This window comes from Procambarus clarkii, chromosome 46, assembly GCF_040958095.1.
Source record: "Procambarus clarkii isolate CNS0578487 chromosome 46, FALCON_Pclarkii_2.0, whole genome shotgun sequence".
Classification (NCBI taxonomy): domain Eukaryota; kingdom Metazoa; phylum Arthropoda; class Malacostraca; order Decapoda; family Cambaridae; genus Procambarus; species Procambarus clarkii.
This window is the reverse complement of record NC_091195.1, coordinates 5,714,300-5,732,076: the sequence shown is the minus strand read 5'-3', so window position 1 is coordinate 5,732,076 and position 17,777 is coordinate 5,714,300. Positions and strand designations below refer to the sequence as shown.

At 46.0% G+C, this 17,777-nt stretch overlaps 2 protein-coding genes across 2 annotated transcripts in view; both read right to left on the bottom strand.

The window, feature by feature from the left end:
• LOC138350625 (uncharacterized) overlaps positions 1-12,558 on the bottom strand; it is a 78,119-nt gene extending 65,561 nt beyond the window's left edge. Inside the window, exon 1 of the mRNA XM_069301667.1 lies at positions 12,453-12,558. The gene's annotated coding sequence lies outside the window, so the exon portion shown is untranslated. The remainder of the gene's footprint in view (positions 1-12,452) is intronic.
• Positions 8,600-9,004, bottom strand: LOC138350502 (uncharacterized). The gene has a single exon (XM_069301522.1). It carries the CDS (start codon positions 9,002-9,004, stop codon positions 8,600-8,602), a length of 405 nt encoding a protein of 134 aa, XP_069157623.1.
• Positions 12,559-17,777: the final 5,219 nt, after the last annotated feature.

Here is a 17,777-nt window from a genome sequence, read left to right as displayed (position 1 = left end):
GCCAAAATGATTGCATTTGGGACTTTAATTAATTTTGCCCCAGAGCATACTAAACCGATCATCGAGCAACAAAATTTTTGAGTTAAAGTTGAAATTGGTGAAGTGTTTGAGGCTATCAATAATGCCGCCGATAAACTAGCTCCCTGAAGTGCTCAATTGTTGCCGTCCTCTGACAATGTGAATGTAGTAACAGACCCTCAGCATCCTCCCACAAACTCTCAAAACGCTTGGTCACAGAACCGCACCCATGGTCGTAGCCCGCAGTCAAATTTTCCTCCTCATAAGTTTCTGAAACGCCATAGCACACAACCATCCAATCCCTCATGTTGGCATTGTGGTAAGACTAACCACCTCGCAAGGGACTGTTGGTCCGCCCCTAGACAATTCTCTCGGTCTCCTCGTCAATCTAATAATTCTAGGCTCCCATATTGCAAGTATCATAAACAAGTTGGTCACCACACGGCAGATTGTAGAGCTAGGCAAAGGACATCCCCACCTTGTAATTCCCACGGTCAGTCTTGGCGAGGCGCACAGCGTCCTAGACATTATCAAAACTCTTGTATACAACTCCCAGCCCAACCATAATACAACGTCCAATTTTAATACTCGATCACTGACTGCTGGACCTCAAAATGTTCATTCCATGTTGTCGGGACACTCCCAAAGCCATCCGCTAACCAATTCAAGTTAGCCAGTCCTAGTGCCCTCCCTGTCTACTCAGTAGCTATCCAAAATAGATTTGGACACTGACTCTCGACCGGTTGTAGATGTTGACAGAATCGCAGTGTATTTGACCCAGACGAGACGCAGATACCCTAGACAACATAAATCAAAAGTAGTAACATGTCCAGTATCAAGTGATGGCCCCCTTGTCTCAGCCATCGTACATAGTAAAATTTTCAAAGTTTTTCTTGACTCTGGTGCAAAAATTAATATTGTCAAGGCCTCAGCTCTTAGGGATATTGCAAGTAAGTACTCTACTCCAGTAAAAAAGTCACCCATACCTTTTCTAAGTGGTGTTTTAGGAAACACAGTAAAAGTTCAGGAAGAAATTGACCTTCCACTCAAGTTAGATGACACCACACTTTCAATAACCTGTTTAGTTGTTGACTATATCCATTTTCCTGGTGACATTCTCTTAGGTCTGTACACCATTATTGATGAAAATATTGCATTGTTTCCCCATCGTTGAAACATTAATATCAAAGACCACGTCATACCCTTGTGCAGCATGTATCGACATGGCCATGAGTTCAACCTTCAATCAGACTACGTTAATTTTGTCAAACCCAACTCGCTAGTGTAGGTTTGTCAGATCCTTGTCGCAGTAGCATACCCAAGAATACCGGCACTCGATAGAAACATCTTAGTAGTGCAGTTGTTAGGGAGTGAGTATCGAGATTTTCTGGAAGGGAACGCCCTAACGGATTCTCGTTGTCTTGCTTGCCTAGCAGCTTCCATCTCTGAAGTCAGTGTTCGACTTCTACTGACACTGTGCTGCACTCTCATTCTCTCAACACATTTAAGGTTCAGGGAGTCCCTGAGTTATCGGATGTCATTGCGGAAAGTTATACGTGTAAAGTGAACGGTACATTTGTTGAACCCTCCTGGCACACAGTGAAGGATGGTACCGTTACATTGTATATTGCAAACACTAGTAATGCCGACATACATCTCCAGTCTGGCACCCATGTTGTAAATTTTGCCCATTACTCGTTACCGGTGCAAGTGGTGGATGATGTCTCCATGGAACATACTGTTTGTACTCTCACACCAAGAGAACATGGATCTCAGCTAGAAGTGCAGTGCACCTCAGTCCTACTGACTTCCCTGACTCTGGTTCAACTTTTGGAAATTCTAAACAGGAATAGAGCCGTTGTTGCTCTACCAGGAGAAAAGTTTGGTCTCATTCCTCTTATTACACATAAAATTCCCCTTGAGCAAGGAACTATGCCAATTTATGTACCAGCACATCGTTTACCCCATTCTCAGAGAGCAGAAGCCATAAGACAGTTCACAGGTCTTGTAGGATTTTATCGTTCATTTATTGCTGGATTCTCTATTATAGCTGCTCTACTTTACAAGTTACAAAGGAAAGATGAAACCTTTGTTTGGGGAGAGGCCCAGGAACATTCATTCCAAAAACTCACGACAGCCTTGATCTCGTCACCTGTCCTTAGGTACCCAGATTTCTCTAAACCTTACACGTTGGTTACAGATGCTAGTGGCATTGGGTTAATGTGCTGCAAGTTCTGCCTCAAACAGCAGGTCACAGAGATCCCGCAATAGCTTATGCAAGCTGTACATTATCTAAAGAGAAAAATTATAGTGCATCAGAACGTGAAGCGTTAGCAGTTGTATGGGCTCTTAAAAATTTCAGGGATACAATTTATAATTACCCAGTTCATGTTCTTACAGATCACCAACCATTAATTCCTTTGTTCAAGAATAAGAATCCAATTGGAAAGTTTGCCAGATATTTGCTCACAATTCAAGAGTTCAGTCCCACATTTGGTTATATTCCAGAAAAACAAAATATTGTGCTGATGCGTTTTCTCGACATGTAGCTGCGAATCAGTTAAATTACCCTACATTAGACGCTACAGTAGTAGAGACGGAACAGAGACAAGACCCTATATAGGCACCTATCATTAAGTTTTTAACTAAGCAAAATACTCGCCCAATTCACAAACCTCCAGTACCATTGAAAGAGTTAGTGATTTTGGACAATTTGCTGTGTAGAGTAGTAAAGCTAGGGACAGCCCCGAGGAAATGTTGTCAGTTAGTTGTTCCAGCTGTCTTGGTACCAACTGTGTTAAAAATTATCCATGATGCTCCTGCAAGTGCACATCCAAGAAAGGATCGTACACTCCAGCAAGGTCGATTAAAGTACTTTTGGTCAAAAATGGCTAAGGAGATTGCTCATTATGTTGACAGATGTTTAATGTGCTAACAGCACAAGGATCATGTAGCAGGACCTAATCCAATTCATGTATACCCAACGACTAAAGCTCCTTGGGAATGAGTATCGATGGATTTGTTGACAAATTTTGCAGACACAGAAAAAGGGAACAAACACTTGCTTGTAATGGTTGATAATTTTTCACGGTATTGCGAACTAGTTCCTATCCCGAACAAAACAGCAGAAACTATAGCCAGTGCATTCCATGACCAAATAATTTGTAGATATAGTATGCCTAAAGTAATCCTTTCAGATAATGGTCCAGAATTCAGTAATAGTATTTTAACTAGCTTGTGCGATTTATATAACATTAAAAAATGTAGTATTATGCAATATCACCCAGCAAGTAATGGGTTAGCAGAGCGTACTAACAGGAAAGTGTTAGATGCCTTGAGAGTCACATTTAATTTTGATAACAACAATTGGGATGTATTCATACCCTTACTTCAGTGGGCCATAAATTCTTCAATTAATGTTTCCACAGGTGACACTCCTCACGCTATTCTTTATGGTATAGATAAGATTCTCGCTAATGAATTTATTAACATACCCCCTACTCCTTTGTATAACGTAGATCATTTTGTTCAAGTAAACGCTTTACGCTTTAATTTTTCCTGGTTAAGCGTAAATCAAGTAATTTACGCTTCAAGTAAAGCGTAGACAAATGCAACTAGTTTTCAAGAAAATACGAGAACAACTGTCCAAGGCAACAGCCGAGTTCACTAGAGCAAGCACTGCACGAGCTAAGCCCAGTAAGATAACTGTTGGATTTATAGTAATGGTGCGTAACCAACACAGGTCTGACCCTATGTACAAGCTAATTTAGAAGGCGATGAGTCACAATAACGTGGCTAAAGTAAGTTGACCAGACTACACACTAGAAGGTGAAGGGACGACGACGTTTCGGTCCGTCCTGGACCATTCTCAATTCGAATGTGATGAGGAAGATTGATGAAGATTAAGCCACCCAAGAGGTGGCACGGGCATGAATAGTCCGTAAGTGATGAGGAAGTAGATGCAGGCAATAAATAGGCTTGAGAGAGGTGAGGAGCAAAGTGTAGTAGAGGAGATAGTAGTAGGAATAAGAACTGCAGAGGGCCTATTGACCCATACGAGGCAGCTCCTATTATAGCCACCGAATGAGAAGGAGATAGTAATAGGAATAAGAAGAGAATAGTAAGGGAACGTAAAGAAAACAAAGAACAGAAAAGAGAGAAGAGAGAAAGAAAAGGCACAAAAAGAGGCCGCCTAGAGGCACATAAAGGGGCCGCCTATAGGCGCATAAAGGGATCTCTTAGAGGCGCATAAAGGGCCGCCTAGAGGTGCATAAAAGTGCCGCCTAGAGGCACATAAAGGGACGGCCTAGAAGCGCATAAACGGGCCGCCTAAATGCGCATAAAGGGGCTGCCTAGAGGCGCATAAAGGGGGCTGCCTAGAGGCACATAAACGGCCGACCAATATGCACATAAAGGGATCGCCTTGACGCACTTAAAGAGGTCACCTAGAGGTACATAAAGTGGCCGCCTAGAGTCACATAAAGGGGCTGCCTAGAGTCGCATAAAGAGGCCACCTGGAGGCACATAAAGGGACTGCCTAGAGGCGCATAAAGGGGCCGTCTAGAGGCACAGAAAAGAGCTGCCTAGAGGCGCATAAAGTGCCGCCTAGAGGCGCATAAAGGGGCTGCCTTGAGGCGCATAAAAGGGCCGCTTAGAGGCACATAAAAGGGCCGCCTAGAGGCGCATAAAGAGGCCGCCTAGAGGCACATAAAGGGGCCGCCTAGGGACACATAAAGGGGCCGCCTAGAGGTGCATAAAAGGGCCGCCTAGAGGTGCATAAAAGGGCCGCCTAGAGCCACATAAGAAGGATGCCTAGAGGTGCATAAAAGGGCCGCCTAGAGCCACATAAGAAGGATGCCTAGAGGTGCATTCCCTTCGCACTCTCTTCCCTTCATCCCCACTCTCTCCACCTTCCACCTCTCCTCCTCCTCCTTCTGTGCTCCCTGCGGATCCCCCTCTTTCTCCTTCTCTTTCCATTATCTCTTCATCTTTCTCTTCCTCCCTCTCCTGCCCCCCCCCTTTCTCTCTCGCTGTCTGTCTGTCTCTGAAAATATCAGAGTTCATCAATTTCCAGTAATCTATGACAATGTGTTGGTAAACATCTGAAATAACCATCAAAACTCTACGAAAATAGATACCCCAATTTCACATCTGATATCATGAAAATTGTAGAGGGGTCAATATAGATGTCAATATTTCTTAAAATCTGCCACCGAGGCCAACCCAACCTGGCCTATGCCACTCCCATGCCCACCATGTGTCAACTTGGAAAGTTGGGTGAGGCTAGGGCCCAAGTGTCAGGCCTCCAGCCTCAGACACACATTCTCTTCTATATATAATTAATTCATTGTGTCCGGGGAATAGGAAGCCAGTATATACATACGGTACATGTTCGGCTTATATCAATGTCCCCCCCCCCCCTCCATGAGGGAGGAATTACTAACCCTCTCTGGGATGCAACCCCACAACAAGCTGACTAACTCCTGGGTAATTATTTACTGCTAGGTGGACAGAGACATTAGGTGATAGGAAACGCACCCAACAATTTCTGTCCCGCCGGGAATATATACTTGAAGGGGTACCCAGTGGTGCCTGGAATAGTCTGTCTCTCTCCCTACCCTTGTTGTCTCCTCTCCTCCCTCTTAATTCCCCTATCTTGCCCCTCCCCTTTCCCCATCCTCTCTTACTTTCCACCTGTGACGGTGTCCCACCCCTATATTTCTTCCTCCCCAGCTTAGAAGAGTCATATCTCCATAGCCTAAGTATTTTCTGATGTTCAGGGAACATTTTCATGTGTGGGAAAGCGTGGAGCGTGATTAAGCTGGCTGTAAAATGGCCAGCTAAGTTTGATAATGCAGGGGGCTTATGCCTTTTGGGGCACAAGACGGTGTCGAGCCATCCTGTTTCCCCGCCAAGACGTCGTGACGCCTCCCGGCACCTGATTGGCTAGGTGAGGTCACGTGCTAGAAGTGACCAATGACGAGAGCCCTCGGGCGGTGTGACGTCACGAGGCGGAGGGCTCTCGGGGCGGCTGGCGCCTGGGCGGGATAGTACGTCACGAGCCGCCATAGGGTGAGGACGCGCTCGATTGAGCACCGGATCTAGAGAGCCCTTACCAGTAGATTTAAGCTTCGCTTCGATTCTGCAGACAGTCTGAGAGGCCATGCAACTTCCGTGGAGTGCCCAGAAACAAGGACGGGCCGGATTAGAGAGCCAAGAGCTCTATCAAGAGTCTGCATCAGAGGGAATGTTGAGCTGGTGACGTCTGGGACGCCCAGAAGACCAGTATTCCACATCAAGCGAAAAGTTACGACTGGTCAAATCTACTGGCAGTGAGGCGAGGGGAAGCTGTGCTGGACTGCGAGGTGTCGGCAGTGCCAGTGAGAGTGGAGGACGACGACAGAGGAACCTGTCTCCAGTACCCCGGAGAATAGGAAGAGGAAGACAGTACCTGTTGGGGGTCAGCACGGAGAGGATGCGTTACCACGAGGACGACAGAGGACCCTGTGTGTGAGGGAACTGTTCATCAGGAGACCAGAAGCCAGGAACAGGAACCTCAGCATCCCTCAACAGAGGACGAGTCAGCTTCATGGTTGGAATGAATTAAGGTAGATAACTGTCCCTACCTTTACCCCTTTTGATCTAGGCGAGCTAGGGTATTTTATATGTTGTGAACATTTCTACTCATCATTTTATTGTCTAAGTGACAGAATATTAGGCTAGGAGCCTAGAGCTCATATAGGCTTGATGATATAGGCTTGATCATAAATATATTGGCGCAATGATGTTATGATCCTGGAGGTGGTAGCTGGTGTGCAAGGAGCCAGCAACGAACTCTGAAACGCCCAGCTGATCGCATTGCTAAAGGCGGTGGGGAGAGCTACGACGTTCTGACAGTTGGAGCTGTCAGCTGATCATGCTGCCAGACGCGCGAGGTGTGTACCCACGGCTCGAGATGTGGATCCAGTCAGCTGATTGTGTTGCCAGAGGCGTGTCAAGAAGAGTGTTGTCACCAGCAGATGATTCCACTTATTGTTACGAACCTGATTCCATCGTCAGAGCATGGAGCAGCGACATCAATGCCATCTGTGAGTCCGCTCCTGAAGCCCCCACAACATGGACGACGCCATCTACTGGTGGCAGAAAGATACCATCAAGAGGCGCTAGATTCCTGTCCTAGTCAGATCGAGAGGTCGCTGGTGCTGGCCTCTGGTGAGGTGGTGCCTAGAAAGGCAGCGCCATCTATTGTAGGAGTTGTATGTCTATGTCAGGGTCAGTAAGTGATGTTTCCTAGCGTCCCATGTACTGATAACGTGTCTGTATCCACAGAGTCGACGTAGGGCTGCTGTGGTACGAGGACAGTCAGTCTACCCAGGGCAGCCATTATCTCTCTATTACATTCTGTTTTACGGAAGCAGTGAGCCGCCACTGAAGAACTGTGTTGTGTTCTACTGTCTGCCCGTGAAGTGGCAGTGACGGAATTCGGCGTATCCCAGGACTGGCTAGCGGAAGAAAAGACTGACAGTAAGGTGCTAAGAAGGAGTGTAACTAGCGAGTTGCAAGAAGCTCCTGCCAAGGGTTAGCTACCCTTGTATTTGTTTTGTGAAGAGGCCCAGCAGCGCGAGGCTGATGTTCAATGCCAGCACCAGGCTGGAGAGTGATTGTGGGGGTTCACGAGGAAGCACCTAGTGAGACTGTGTATAGGCTGGCCCGTGGCTATGGTAGACCCGTTGGTGTTTCCCAGTACTGGTTGAGGACGGTACTCCGTGTTGAGGAAACACTGAAGCTGACAAGACTGCATCGATTGAGCATCGAGGAACGCTTAGTGTCCCATGAGAGAGACACTTGTGAATATATTAAGTGTAGTAATACTTTCTTTAGTATTATATGTGAGGTGATGGGAAAGTGATTATATGTGAATATATTGATGAAGTGTCGTATTCAATGCAAACCCTCCTTTGTGTTTTACTAGCATTACCGAGCTTACTCCTTGAAAGCCACTACTAACTTGAGGCCAGATACCAGAACTTTAGTTCCACCAGCAAAGAACCCAGTTGCGACCCATTGTGGCTGTAGCACTTATGACCAATTTATTTATGCAATTTATATGTGTATATATGCCTTTTCTTCAGTAAACTTTTAAACTAACTGATGAGTTTAAGTAAGCCTCCATTCTCTAGGGCTATATATATATTTATGAGACCATTAGTGACACCTTGTACTGAACGTGATACTGCATCCTTGATTAAGATAACCAATAAGACCACTGACGTGTTGCTGGGACACGAGTCTAAACACCCAGCTGGCGACCTCAGAGCAGACATGATATCAAAGAGAGATAGAGAACCTCGCAGTGTCAGGACGGGCAGGTTCAGGTGAGTTATAGGAGGCTTGAACCTCCCCACTTGCTAGGGGTGTATAGGGCCAGCCCTTGGCCGTCTGGGGGAGCCCCGGGGCGGACAGTGGCGCCAGGGACTGAGGGACTAAGACCCGTAGGAGCAACCCCAACCACAGGTTGGAAGGGGGTGAACCCTGACACACATTTTCCTCCTTATCCCACTCTCCACAACTCGCCCACATCTCATTCTCCCATCTTTTCCGTCTTCCATATCTTCCCCACTAGTACTGTTCCTCCAGATATAGCATCCACATCAGCATCCAATCCTGCAATGACAGCCACTAGTACTGTTCCTTCAGATATAGCATCTACTCCTGCAATGTCAGCCACTAGTACTGTTCCTTCAGATATAGCATCCACATCAGCATCCAATCCTGCAATGACAGCCACTAGTACTGTTCCTTCAGATATAGCATCCACTCCTGCAATGTCAGCCACTAGTACTGTTCCTTCAGATATAGCATCTACTCCTGCAATGACAGCCACTAGTACTGTTCCTTCAGATATAGCATCTACTCCTGCAATGTCAGCCACTAGTACTGTTCCTTCAGATATAACATCCACATCTACATCCACTCCTGGTACCATTCATCCAGTGTCAGCAGACATACCATCATTGCTTGTTGCTGCTGCTGGTGACATTTTACAAGAGGAAATACCCAAAGCTGTAACAGTAAAGGAGTTTGTAATCCAAGAGACAGATCCGGGACTGTGGAATATTAATGATACTAACACAATAGATTACTGGATTCGTAGTGGGCCCTCATCATGTTAGAATCATAATAGCAACCTTACAAACTCAAGCAGAATGTATAAAACAGCTGGAGCAGAGAATATGAGGGAAAGGTATTTATCAAACTATGTGTTCAAACGTGAACTGCGGAATAGCGAGTATGTAAAACGTGAATGGCTACTCTACTCACCATCCCAAGGTCGTTTGTACGGCTTTGTATGTCGCCTATTGTCCAAGAAAGAATCTCCCTTTGCTACAATGGGGTTCAGTGACTGGAAGTCCAGCAATGTTATTGTAGAACATAAAATGGAGAAGAACATCGAAAGTGCATGACAGCATATTTGATAAGGCATAAAGAAACTGGAAGTGAAGATTCTTTATTGCTTGAGCAACATCGCTCAGAGCAGGAATATTGCCATAAAGTGTTGACACGTGTGGTTTCTATAATTCGCTTTCTTGCCTCAAGAGGTTTGGCATTTTGTGAGAAAATCAGATTATTGTGCCAGCAAAAAATGGCAACTATTTAGGAATATTGGAGCTGCTGAGTGAGTTTGATCCTTTCCTGGAAGATCATCTCAATATATATATGGAAATTTTGGAAAACGGAATCCGTCATATTTATCTGCATATATTTGTGAGGAATTTATTGAATTAATTGGACAACTGGTTTTTTGCACTATTCTTGAAGAAGTGAAATAGTCAAAGTATTATTTAATAAGTGAACATTCCACTCCAGACATCTCGCACACAGATCAACTGACATTTACTGTCTGATACATTAAAGGCTGTGAGTCTGTGGAACGTTTCTTGATGTTCATCTCCATCTTTTCTCACGGAACAAAGGATCTAACAGACACTGTCGTGGATTTTCTTAACGAGGACAAAATTCCACTATCAAACTGCCGTAGTCAGTCATACGATAATGTCTCAAATATATCTGGACGATATATTGAATTGCCAACACGGATTCATCAACTCAGTGAGTTTGCCATCTATGTCCCCTGTGCTGGACACAGCCTTAACTTAACTTACTCTTGGTGGGAGTAAAAGCAACAGAGTGTTGTCTACAGACTGTCAAATTCTTTGACTTTGTTCAGCATCTGTATTCACTTTTTGTTGGTTCTACTCATCGCTGGAATGTTTTGACATCATCTTTAGAAATGATTCTGTGGTCAAGCGTTTGTCTGACACACGATGGTCAGCACATAGTGATGCTGTTCATGCTCTGTATGGGAGGTTTAGAGAATATAAAACAGGCGCTGGCTTCTCTATCAGCTGACAATGAACAGCAAGTGAATACAAGGCGAGAGGCAGAAGGATTGAGCAAAAAAATGGAAAACCTGGAAACAATCTCTCTCACAATTCTTTGGAATGACATGCTAGAAAGAATAAACAAAACTAACAAGGTCCTACAATTAAATGATGTTATCTTGAGAGGTTATCTTTTATGATTAGGGGCTTAGCGTCCCCACGGCCCGGTCCTCGACCAGGCCTCCTTTTTGTTACACATCCCTAGGAAGCATCCCGTAGCAGCTGTCTAACTCCCAGGTACCTATTTACTATTAGGTGAACAGGTACATCAAGGTGAAAGAAACTCATTTGTTTCCGCCTCCGCCGGGCATCGAACCCGGAACCTTAGGACTACCAATCCCGAGCGCTGTCTACTCAGCTGTCTGGTCCATGAACTAGGATGTGAACATCCTTGTTGCCACGAAACTTCTTGATTCTATAAAATCTATCTTCAGGAAACAAGAGACAAACTTAGTGAATATAAACTCAAGTCAGGAGTATGTGTCCAGATACAGATTACAGTGATGGGAAAAAACGGGAAGGAAAACGAGGTGTGCGTCTTAGTAGATATGACGGATCAACAGAAGAAGAACTTCTAATGAAAACCCACAAATTCAAGGTGGAAACTTTCCTCCCTATTCTGGACACTAATCTTTGAACTGACAAAACGTGCAGAGGCTTATTCACAGATTGGAAATATGTTTTCTTTCTTCAGTGAATTGAAAACCATTGCTTCTGATGCACTAAATAAATGTTGAATATTATCGACCATTTACTTAATATTCCTGTGTGTGTGGTTGTCGTAGGGGCCCCAGCACTCTGGTTGTCCCAGGGGCCCATAATGCTGTTAAGACGGCCCTGATCTCAGTAAGACTAACTGGACCGACTCCGACCAGCCTATGGCTATCCCGTACCCCAGACTATTTCCCTTGCAGTGTTGAGTGAGATTAGCCACAAGCGTCGGACCTCCAGCCTTGGCTAGACACAGATATTCTCTCTTATAGATATAAATACTAGATGGGTCTCCCCTCCTTACCTCATCTTCTACTCCATTCTCTCGCTTCCCCTCTTCCCTCTCATGTCTCTCTCCCAATCTCCTATCCCTCTCTCTTCCTTTATCTCCCTCTCCACCTTTTACCCACCTCCACTCAACATCGTTCCCACTCCCGTTCTCCTCAATCTCCACCTTTCTCCCATTCTCCCTTAAAATCTCCCCCACTCCCTTTACCCCTCTCCACCTTTCTTCCCCTCTCTCCTTCCTTCCCTTCCAAAGTCACCCCATCTCCCCCAGTCTCTTTCTGCCCCTATCTATCTATCTAGAAAGAGAGAGAGAGAGAGACAGACAGACACCCCCGGGAACCACGGGGTTTCTCATCTAGGATATTACAAAACATTACGACATAATTACTGCTATTAACTTAATCTATGACGATAGATATAATTGTTTGAGGCACTTAACACTCCCCATTCTATTTTCCTCCACAACTTCACTACGACACTGGCCACACATCTGCCAGTCTACCATACAGCACGGAAAGTTACACTTAACACTATCTCCACTGATAACTTCACTACAACACTGTCCACACACCTGCCAGTCTACCATACAGCACGGAAAGTTACACTTAACACTTTCTTCACTGATAACTTCACTACAACACTGGCCACACACCTGCCAGTCCACCATACAGCAGGGAATGAACATCCTGTACGTGTTCGTGTCTCCAAGAAAGTAGCAATAAATCACCTAGAGTTCTGCACTGACACAACCCATTGTACTTTCTCGTATATAAATAATTCTGCTGACCGTTCTCACGATTGTTCACTCGTAAAAATGTTCAATAGTTTTGTTGATACGTTTACGGCGACCAGCCAGGATATGACGGCTCAAGGCTCCACACACCAGTGATTGCATCATCACACGGCCTTGTATACTCACACTCGGCCTTGTGTACTTATCACAAGGAGTTATTATTATTATTTTGTCACCAGGGAATATTACCCCTTATTTACCATTACGTGTAATATCAAACGGTAGAGAATGTACACACAGGGCCAGAGAATATTAGTGTTAGTATGAGTACACACGCCCGCTGGCTGGGAGGTCCGGGGGAACACCACCTCTACTGACACTCCCTCCATGGGGCCCCTGCTGGGCCCCGCGCCTCCAGTGTGCATGCGTCACCTCCCGTCTCGTCTCACCTAGTTGTGCTTGTGGGGCCCTTGCCTGGCGCGCCTCCAGTGCAAATGTGTCACCTTCCGTTTTGTCTCACTTAGTTGTGCTTGCGGGGCTCCTGCCTGGCGCGCCTCCAGTGCGCATGCGTCACCTCCCGTCTCGTCTCACCTAGTTGTGCTTGCGGGGCTCCTGCCTGGCGCGCCTCAAGTGCGCATGCGTCACCTCCCGTCTCGTCTCACCTAGTTGTGCTTGTGGGGCCCTTGCCTGGCGCGCCTCCAGTGCGCATGCGTCACCTCCCGTCTCGTCTCACCTAGTTGTGCTTGCGGGGCTCCTGCCTGGCGCGCCTCCAGTGCGTATGCGTCACCTCCCGTCTCGTCTCACCTAGTTGTGCTTGCAGGGCCCCTGCCTGGCGCGCCTCAAGTGCGCATGCGTCACCTCCCGTCTCGTCTCACCTAGTTGTGCTTGTGGGGCCCTTGCCTGGCGCGCCTCCAGTGCGCATGCGTCACCTCCCGTCTCGTCTCACCTAGTTGTGCTTGCGGGGCCCCTGCCTGGCGCGCCTCCAGTGCACATGCGTCACCTCTCGTCTTGTCTCACCTAGTTGTGCTTGTTGGGCCCCTGCCTAGTGCGCATGCGTCACCTCCCGGCTCGCCTCACTAGCTTACAATTGGAATGATCACCATTGGGGGATTCATTACCTGCAGCCACCTGCCATAGATATCGATACCCAAGTCTAATTCTGACAATTACCATGTCACACTGTCTAGTGGAGAAGGCAATTTCTAGCAAAATTAATAAAATATTTACAGGTACATTGTAAGAAAGTATAGAGTATAAAACACTACATTGTATAAGAAATTTGACAAGGTTAGAAGGTACATTAAAGTAAATTTATGGGTTATCCATATTGTAGCATAATTTGAGTATTATTGCAAGGTATAATGCAGTAAACTATGCGTTCAGTAAACATGATATAAGGTAATAGCAATGATTACAATGGTAAAGTTGTATGGCTTAGGAACATATTGTAACAGCTGATTCTCTCCTTCCCTCCCCCTCTTCCCCCCCCCCTTCGCCCATTGTCAAGGGCCAAGAGGTTGACCTGAGGGTGGTCTTGCTAGCTGGTCCTCTTGGTGCCTATGCTCCCCCACTCAGATACCCTCTCCATCCACCTCCCATTCCCTCTCTCACCCCATTCACCGGTTCCTCCTCCATACCAGGGGAGTCAAATGTCCCTACCTTTTATCTTGGAGGAGACAGGGTTGAACATAATTTATCAATTTGGTAAACATTGCTAGAGGTTCAATTACTACTTAACCTATTATAGGTATAGGTTAAGTACTAATTGTAATTAAGAAGCAATAAGATGCTTAACTTAACATACTAAGAAGGTTAGGTAAGGTCGGTGTTTTCTATGAAGCTTTTCAAGGTAAACTAAAATATTCACAATAAATTAGTATGTCACATATGCACTTATTTAATAAGTCAATATTGACTGTAAGAAAGTGCGAGAACGGGTTGCTATCCTCCCTGCCTACTACCCTCAACCTCAAACCCTCCCTACCCAGGCTCCCCTCCCTGCCTACTACCCTCAACCTCAAATCCTCCCTACCTACAACCCCGTTTCCCATCCTCCCCTCCAGGTCAACCCATGTCCACCCCAAGCCCTGGCAGACTCATACCAACCCCAGCCAAATACCACCCAAACCCTTGTCAACGCGTTATTGGAATTGTTGTAAACTGCATTTCCCTCTCAACCCCCACCCTTACGACCCCCTGTTTACAACCCTCCCCCGACCTTCCCTCACCCTCTCCCCTATCCCCCAAACCCATCCAACCAACCCCTTCCCCCTGTTACCCGCCCTACGCCCTCCATTAATCCTACACCTTGCTCCTCACCTCCCCTCCACCCCTCTTTCCCCCCTACCCCCATTCCTAGTGTAGCCTCTACAGAAGTTGCTGGGGAATGTAGCCAGCAGGCTTCTGGGACGCGTAAAATTTGTGATGAAATTTGTTTGAGGTGTCATGACCGAGGCCATTACAGGTATGTGTGCACGAGCACACGAGTCAAGGGTGACCCAAAACACTTCGGTACGTTGGCTGGCAGACCTACGTTTGAGATGAAGGTGGAAGGTGTGAGATTGATGGTTTTTGTGGACACCGGAAGTCAAGCAACGCTCATTAAAAAGTCAGCCTTCAGCACTCTTAAAGAGACACGCCTTAACCGTTGTGGGAAGCATTTAACAGCAGTTAATGGTCAACATATTAATATCCTGGGCCAGGCCACTCTCAATTTTGAAGTGGATAAGGGAGAATCTTACCCATGCAATTGCACGATTGTCGAGAATCTTGCATTCCCTGGGTCAGATTTTATTGGGAATGGATTTTCTGGGACGGGTTAACGTTTCTTTGTCTGCTCACGAGGGAGCAAGGAAGTGCAGCATGAAGTTGGGCTGTCCTGCTGGTTTGCCCTGCTGGTGGTGGTTTGCCACTGACAGGGTGACGTTTGATGTAGCCATGGAGACTTCTCGCCCTCTAGTGAAGAGGACATTGTCGGCTGGTCTGGCATTTACGGTGCCGGTGTACCATCCGTTGGTTGGTGTCGCCCTGGTGGACGTGCTTCATGTGCAGCTGTCGGACCTGGTGGGCGTCCAGCTGCTTCAGGGCAACCGTGCTGTGGTCAAGTTCCACCTCCTGGCTGCCTTTCAGGCGCTTCTCGAGCAGTGTGAGGGGCGTGTTTACCCTCTCCCTGATACTGCTGGCTCTGTTAAGATGGAGAATCTTAGTGTCACCTTGACGTCTGTGACGTGCATGGTGCCCCCTTCGAATTTCAGGACGACTTTTTAACCTCCTGTTTTGAACGATTTGGGACAGTGTTAAGTGTTCATTGGAAGAAGGTCCTTGCCGGGCACTGGTTGATACCTGGTTGATGGGGTTCTGGGAGTTCTTCTACTCCCCAAGCTCAGCCCGATGCCAGACTTGAGTTGTGAGAGTTTGGTCTACCAGGCTGTTGCTTAGAGCCGCCCGCTGGCCCACATACCCACCACAGCCCGGTTGGTCCGGCACTCCTTGAAGGAAACAATCTAGTTTCCTCTTGAAGATGTCCACGGTTGTTCCTGTAATATTTCTGATACTCGCTGGTAGGATGTTGAACAACCGTGGACCTCTGATGTTCATACAGTGTTCTCTGATTGTGCCCATGGCACCTCTGCTCTTCACTGGTTCTATTCTGCATTTTCATCCATGTCGTTCACTCCAGTACGTTGTTATTTTACTGTGTAGATTTGGGACCTGTCCCTCCAGTATTTTCCATGTGTATATTATTTGGTATCTCTCTCGTCTCCTTTCTAGTGAGTACATTTGGAGAGCTTTGAGACGATCCCAATAATTTAAGTGCTTTATCTCGTCTATGCGTGCCGTATATGTTCTCTGTATTCCCTCAATTTCAGCAATCTCTCCTGCTCGGGGGCCTCGTAGCCTGGTGGATAGCGCGCAGGAATCGTAATTCTGTGGCGCGGGTTCGATTCCCACACGAGGCAGAAACAAATGGGCAAAGTTTCTTTCACCCTGAATGCCCCTGTTACCTAGCAGTAAATAGGTACCTGGGAGTTAGTCAACTGTCACGGGCTGCTTCCTGGGGGTGGAGGCCTGGTCTAGGACCGGGCCGCGGGGACACTAAAGCCCCGAAATCATCTCAAGATAACCTGCTCTGAAAGGGAAAGTGAGTACTGAGCAGTACTCAAGATGGGACAACACAAGTGATTTGAAGAGTACAACCATTGTGATGGGATCTCTGGACTTAAAGGTTCTCGTAATCCATCCCATCATTTTTCTGGCTGACGCAATACTTGCTTGGTTATGCTCCCTAAACGTTAGGTCGTCAGACATCATTATTCCCAAATCCTTGACATGCTGTTTTCCTACTATGGGCAGATTCGATGGTGTTTTGTACCCTGTATTATGTTTAAGATCCTCATTATTGCCGTATCTGAGTACCTGGAATTTATCACCGTTAAACATCATGTTATTTTCTGCTGCCCAATCGAAAACTTTGTTAATATCTGTTTGTAGTTTATCAATGTCTTCAGCAGAGGTAATTTTCATGCTGATTTTTGTATCATCTGCAAAGGATGACACGAAGCTGTGACTTGTGTTTTTGTCTATGTCTGATATGAGAATAAGGAACAGCAGTGGTGCAAGGACTGTACCTTGAGGTACAGATTTTTTAACTGCGCTCGGACTCGATTTTACTTGATTGACTGTTGCTCTTTGTGTTCTGTTCGACAGGAAATTAAGTATCCAGCGTCCTACTTTACCAGTTATACCCATTGACCTCATCTTGTGTGCAATCACTCCATGGTCACATTTGTCGAATGCCTTTGCAAAATCTTTGTATATGACATCTGCATTATGTTTTTCCTCTAATGCCTCAGTGATTTTGTCATAGTGCTCAAGTAGCTGTGAGAGGCATGATATTTCTGCTCTAAATCCATGCTGGCCTGGATTGTGGAGGTCATTGGTTTCCATGAAACTAGTGACCTGACTCCTGATCACTCTCTCAAATACTTTTATTATTTGGGACGTTAGTGCAACTGGTCTAAAATTCTTTGCTAATGCTTTGCTACCACCCTTGTGTAGAGGGGCAATGTCTGCTGCTTTAAGCGCGTCTGGTATCTCCCCAGTGTCCAAGCTCTTCCTGCACACTATACTGAGTGCCTGTGCTACTGGCACTTTGCATTTCTTTATAAATATTGAATTCCATGAGTCTGGGCCCGGGGCTGAGTGCATGGGCATATTGTCAATTTCTCTTTCAAAATCTGCCACGCTCGTGCTGATATCAGTTATATTTACAGGTGTTTGAGTATCATTCATAAAGAAATTGTCCGAATCTTCCACTTTCATGCTGAGTATTGGAGTGCTAAACATGTCCTCATACTGCTTTTTTTAGGATTTCACTAATTTCTTTGTCATCCTCAGTGTATGAACCTTCACTAATACGAATAGGTCCAATACTGGCAGTGGTTTTCGCTTTTGATTTAGCATATGTGAAGAAATATTTTGGGTTTTTCTTTATTTCTTGAATTGCTTTCTGTTCTTGTTGCCTTTCTTCAGTCTGATAGGAATGCTTCAGTCTCTGTTCGATTTCTTCAATCTCCCTGTTTAAA

Excerpts from the sequence above, each read along its gene's own strand:
- LOC138350502 (XM_069301522.1), bottom strand. The coding sequence starts at position 9,004 with ATGGTACCAGGAGTGGATGTAGATGTGGATGTTATATCTGAAGGAACA.